Genomic DNA, 6,000 nt, shown 5'->3' with positions numbered 1-6,000 from the left:
TCACTTGGAAATTTTCTGCTGATGAAAATGGAGTGTTTGTGGTCCATGATCGCCTCTGCCTTTCTCTCATCCGTACTGGTGTTTAAGAGGCGTAGGGAAAACACCACTAACAGCATTTTCTTGTGCAATTATGTGTACTTCCGTATAATTTTCGATAGACTGCGAACCTCCCGTTCTATCGCCTCCAAACTGGAATGGCTACCGTTGGACTAGACGAGCAGCTGCTGATTTGGATCAGTGGTGAAAATGCTATTGGATGCAGTCCAGTGACTGACAAGTACACTTCTGCTTTCATGTCACCCGGCTTGTTGCGGTCGCGTGAGAGAACCACAAGTCTTATGTTTGCCGGGGTCAAATGGTTACCATGGTAACCATATTCCCTGTCAACTGTGTTACAGAATTAAATCATTTAATTCATTTTGGTAAACTAGGTTCACATCGACATTTGAAGTAAGTTGGTTTGTGATATGATTATCAAGTGGATACGCTGTTGTGTACTTTTGACCAATCAATTTCCCAGTAGAATCCTTCTCTAGATAGAACACACCACTCCTAAAAGCGCCGAAATTTCTTCCCTACCCATTATCGCCTTTGCCCTTCTCAATCCCAAGTTAACTTGGTCATAGCAAGCAACTAAGATACTCATGTGGAGCAGAAGGGTGCGAGAAACTCAAAGACTGCGCCCAAAAAAGTGAAGCCGGTTCTGGCTACCGTATGTGATTAATACTATCAGGAAGGCCAGATTCCTGAAAGCAACCACTGAATGCCCGAAATCTACTGAGACCCTCAGCTGCGCTAGATTCTGACCAGCTAGGCAACGCCCCCTCAATATGCAGCGCTTCACAGCCTTGTACAAAAGCCAGACCGTGTGCGTCTGTATTACACCAAGTTCAGCCAGTGTCCCTTCAGAAAATAGCTTGAGACCGTTGTGCTTTGGCACTCGCACGCACGCACTCATGCTCTGCCCTCGCTTGTTCGGAATATAGCTGTTGTGTTCCCTTCTGTGAGTCGTCTCCGGCACTAGGCGCTGGAGCGGGTCAGAAGCCAGATACAACCGACTGGCGAATCAGCAGCAAACACGGTCTAGACACTGCACTACGATATCGTGAATATCGCATCAACTGAAACATGAGGCAGCTTTTTTGCATCTGAAGACTAGCATCAAAAAGAGGTTCACCCGGGTTTCAGATGAGTCACCTGTTGCAACCAAATTAGTGTGTAAGTAAGCGCATTACGAGAATAGACTCCTTTTCACTTGCAAGGAGGTTACCAAACGAGGAAACGATTTTTGTTTGCCCCTCGGATTCTCCGTTGGTATGAAACTCACTGCATTTATGATGGGCTTTCAAAATGCATCCGTTAAGCTTGCAGGGTGCATCACGCAAGAGAATTTGAACACTGATTGGGGCATCGGATCAGCCGGGAAAACAATATTTCCTTCTGTTTGGGCATGGATTTTGATACAACCATGCCTCAAAAGTTGACTATGCCCGAAAATGTTCTCCCATTAAGCTCAAATTTCACAGAACCATCCGGTCTCTACTGAGAATCAAGCACTCGGGGATGGTCCCTACCAGAGTACGGACAGTCGCACTTGGTGAGGATCCGGGTGGATCGGAGACATGCTATTGTAAACAGTGAACGTGAGGTAAGTTGCAAATACTCTGGATAACCGGAAGCTTCCCGACAACTCTCCACACAGTTCACTATTTGAAGCCAAAATGGTCCATGTAGGAATAGAAAAGGGATATTATGTAGAATACAGCTATCCTTAAATTTACAAGCGAGGCGCTGTCGAAAATATTCTTAAACAGAATGTTAAAAGTATAGAAAAAGGGAAAATATGCCTCGTTGCTGATAACAGTCTACCATACAGTCAATGTATGCGAGAAGAGACAAAAGAAAACGTTATAGATTTTGTTGGTGGGGTCGTTAGAATTGTGGAACTTGCTGTCTCCAGATTGAGTACATCGTGGGATCTGGAGATACCTTAAAATTCACTGTGCTCTTAACCACGGCGTCCGCACGAACATGTTGCTCGTTTTGGATTTTGTCCACCCTCCAGCCAGGACCGATCTCCCGCTCAAGTTTCAGTAAAATCGGATAGATAGATGGCATGGGATTTTTATGGTCCCAGTACTTGTTAACGTGACGGATCACTCGGGCTTGGAGTCCTTTATCCATGTTCCCATAGAGTACTTCCGTGCGGTCACCTGGTTCTTCTTCCACTGGAATGTGACAGTTCATTGAAGAATGGATCATTTTTCTGGCGGGCACGCCAGCTGACCCTACATTGGCCGAATCCTTCTGCCAGCTAAAGAAAAATAGTCACAGCTTGGTAAGGAACCGGAATATTCATGGAAATAGACGATAATGCCGTAAGAATTAACAGACTGCACGAACGCGCTGATAAGTATAATGACAGCGATGGAATAGAAAGCAGCAAAGTTTGATAAATGTGCGCGAAAATCTCTGTTGTTTTAGGCTTGTACAAGGTTGTCTGACGCAAGGCAGCATTCTTGAAATTTCCCATCATTCTTTACGTTCAGGACCCCTGAAGTGGAAGCTCGTCTTATTTTGGGAATTTCCCCGGGGCCCATCATCAATATCCCGGGAAAGAATCTGCGACATAGTACCGGGCATGAAATGTAGAAAAAGTCCCATGAGGAAAACCGCGTTTTACCTGATATCTTCCGTCATTCATTTTAACTCCTCCCATTGCGGTCAGTGAGTTCGGACCACGAAAATCCCAACGTGATGTTTTCATTTGAGTGTATATGTATTATATGATCACTGAAGAGTATTGTTCGGGTAACTGTTGTGACTGAGTTCAAGCTTACTCGAAATGAGATACGTGCTCACTTATGTTAGCAAGGTCGAAGTTTTGTCCCTGAAATTTTTGAATTTATTTTTTTGGCGTATACGCTTCTGGTTGCTTCTAGACTTCTAAATCAAGTTATATTCAGCTATTGCATAGTCTTTTCGTCACAGAATATAATGGTGATAGGAATAGCTGCAATCTCGAAACCAGCCGGCCACGGCCCCGTCGGAGGATCGCGACAAACCAGACCTGGTGTAGATTCTGGCTGAGCAGTAAACGATTGTTTCTTCAGTAAGAAAACTTTGGTTCCGAAAAAATCAGGCGCGTGATGCTTCGGATGGGGAGAATGATGTCATACATCTCTAAAAAAAACTGACCGATTAAGAATACTCACGTGACTGAAATGCTGGACCGGTATCAGTTTTCTGGTGTCACGCTGAACGTATCCGACTAACTCGTGCGCACAATACAGTAGCATGCGGTTTGTGCTAAGCTGCACGTGCAACAAAATGAATATTTTGTGCCTTATGTAAGCCAACACATACGCAGTTTAGTGACCTCCGGTTGACAGTTCATTCGTAGAAGTACTAAACCTTTGAGTTCCTCAGAGTATGCAATATGTGGTCTGGTGGTCCGTCTTATGCAAAAGACTGACCTCACTCAAACCAAGCTTGATCGTGCCAACCGTTATTCGGCTTGGAGATTAGTAGCCGCTATATGTTAGTACTCCGGGAAATTTTTCAGGGTTAGAGAGGACCATGTGTATATGGATAAACGAAATTACCTTAAAAGGGATGCGAAAAATCAGAACTTCAAACGATACAACAAGAATGTAATACCATACATGTAGATTAATTCTGAGACTGCAGTGAAAACTTACGAAAAACCCGGCGACCCAAATCGGAGATATCCCACAGTGAACCATCCACGATTCCTACAATTTTGGGTGGTGGTATTTTCCGGAAGATAACCACATGCAGGCGCTAACCTACGGTTTCTTAATGATTTGTCCGCTCTCCTCTGAAACACCTTCTCAACTTCGATTCAATAGCAATGCCGATCTGAACCACTCAACTGAATCACATTCTTTGCTTTCACGCACGCGTATTAGTAGTATTAGCAGTATCATATTCTTAATTGCAATTTTTCAGTGTAAATTCCTAGAGGCGCGATACTATGAACTGACGTACAGAAGCAAGAGGCTGGCTACGAACGTTGAAAATTGATGATTATCTAAAGGACCTTACTACACGCGAGAGTAAACCAGCCAATAATTTGGATCCCGTGATCCCGTGATATAACCATTCTAGCGGTTATCTGTGAAACGAATTCTTTTTCTTAAAATATTTTCTAACATATCTTAAATACGATGGTATCGATCCAATTACGATTCTGCCAGCTGAAGCTTCCTCCCCAGCTGGTGATCACTGCCGCTAGAAGGTTGGCCGAAACGCTCTAGGAGCCACGACTTTATTGAAGTCACTGTATGTGATGATTTTGTTGCTGCGGATGTGACAGTAAAGTTCATCATACATAGATAAAACTCCCTTGTGCACGAAAATATCTAAAACGATAACAGATTGAACACTGGTTGTCTCAAACTCTTCACTGTTTCCGTCATGCTCAATTCTATAGTATCTATTGTTAAGTACAACTTGAAATCCCAACCAGCTCAACCAGTACTCCCCTGCCAGTCACAAAATATTCCAGGATATTTCAGTTGCGTCCTCTGTTGAATTCGCGATGGTGTGTATTCGTACGGCCACTTTTCGGCCATACGGTAAACGTCTGTTGATCACGGTATTGCTCGTTTGGAGATGAGTCTTCAAGTGCCGAATACCACCTCAACCAAAACGACCAGAACTCTTTCTACACAAATTTTAGTAATAGGTTGTTTTAATGCCATATACATTCAATTAGAGTATTCAGGTTCCAAATAAAAAAGAACATAACTTCATATGTTAATAGAAGGTTGGTGAATCGGCTGTTCTAGTTAGGCCTATGGACTATCTGTCAGCAAGGAGGGATAAGTCTGATGGAAGTTGAGTGGTTGAATGCAGGTGTAAGGCCACGGAGGGCAGGCTTTATTTTCGAAACGAACTCATTATTTTCATGAACGAAACTACTCACAAGGTAGCTGAAAACTCTTCGACAGCTCACGACCGGTTTCGCCCTTTTTGGGGCTCATCAGGTAGGCGCAGCCCCGAGTCCGTCAACCTTAAGTTTTATTACTACTACGAATTATTTGGAATAATGCATCGGGTGAGCTCAGCGTAAGAAACTATATAGTTGCATTGCCACAAACTTCAGTCGAGTGCCGCGCTTGGACTCTTTGGCACAAAGTTAGTAAACCATCTCTGTGGTTTACATGGGTAATCAACACTTATAAGAATTCCTTGAAACCTTGCTAGATATCTTTTCTGATAATCTGTGTCTGTCAGACAGAAATAACGGTTCACTCAGTTTCAACAGTTCCACACGCGGATCGCCCAATCAAACTATCGCCCATTTGGGAGCTGGTTCATGACCTCCAACAATTCTGTTGCCGCAGGTATTTGTCTTCAAGTTTGTCTAAGTTAGCCATGAAGCTAAACTCCATTTCCCCAGGTTCGCTAAGTATGATTGAAAGTGATGCCTCCTGGCTATCAGGATCCCGTTGGCTTGCAAAGTTTTCGGCTGTTTGTTTACACTTATTAACTACATTTATTAACTACATTTATTAACTAAAGGTACAGGTTTCTCCCAGTACAGTAAAACATTTCTTGTGACAGCCCGTCTTAGCTTCCCTTGATCTCTTTATCGGGTTTTACCGGGTGCAGTAATGTTCTCCAGTAGAGTTTGAGTTCCTCTGCATTACGAGCATTTCCCTTTTCAAGCCTTTCAGGATAGACATTTTGGAATCACAAATGGAATAGTGATGCTCACTGTTGATAGAAAAATCCTATACTAGCAACTCAGAGGGTTTGAATAGATTTTGACGTGGTGTAAGATATAATAAAAAACTTTGCGGTAGCCGAATTCACAATGTCTGACCTTCTAACGTTTGACGTTCTACTTCGGCGAAGAAGTGCCAAAGGTGCTTGAATTTGACAGAGCAATCACGAATATTTCGCACATCAGGACACCTAAAGATAACGAACTTAGCGAACCTAAAGAAAACGAACCTGGAGATGAAGAAC

General features: G+C 43.2%; 1 protein-coding gene across 1 annotated transcript; it reads right to left on the bottom strand.

Moving 5' to 3' along the window:
* Window positions 1-1,932: 1,932 nt before the first annotated feature.
* Window positions 1,933-2,536, bottom strand: T265_08042 (hypothetical protein; the record flags this gene model as incomplete). The annotated part of the gene is made up of 2 exons (XM_009173736.1): window positions 1,933-2,307; window positions 2,333-2,536. 2 exons carry the CDS (start codon window positions 2,534-2,536, stop codon window positions 1,933-1,935), a joined length of 579 nt encoding a protein of 192 aa, XP_009172000.1.
* Between the last annotated feature and the right edge of the window lie 3,464 nt (window positions 2,537-6,000).

Source organism: Opisthorchis viverrini, assembly GCF_000715545.1.
Source record: "Opisthorchis viverrini unplaced genomic scaffold opera_v5_200, whole genome shotgun sequence".
NCBI classification, from domain to species: domain Eukaryota; kingdom Metazoa; phylum Platyhelminthes; class Trematoda; order Opisthorchiida; family Opisthorchiidae; genus Opisthorchis; species Opisthorchis viverrini.
This window is presented reverse-complemented; position numbering and strand designations above follow the sequence as displayed.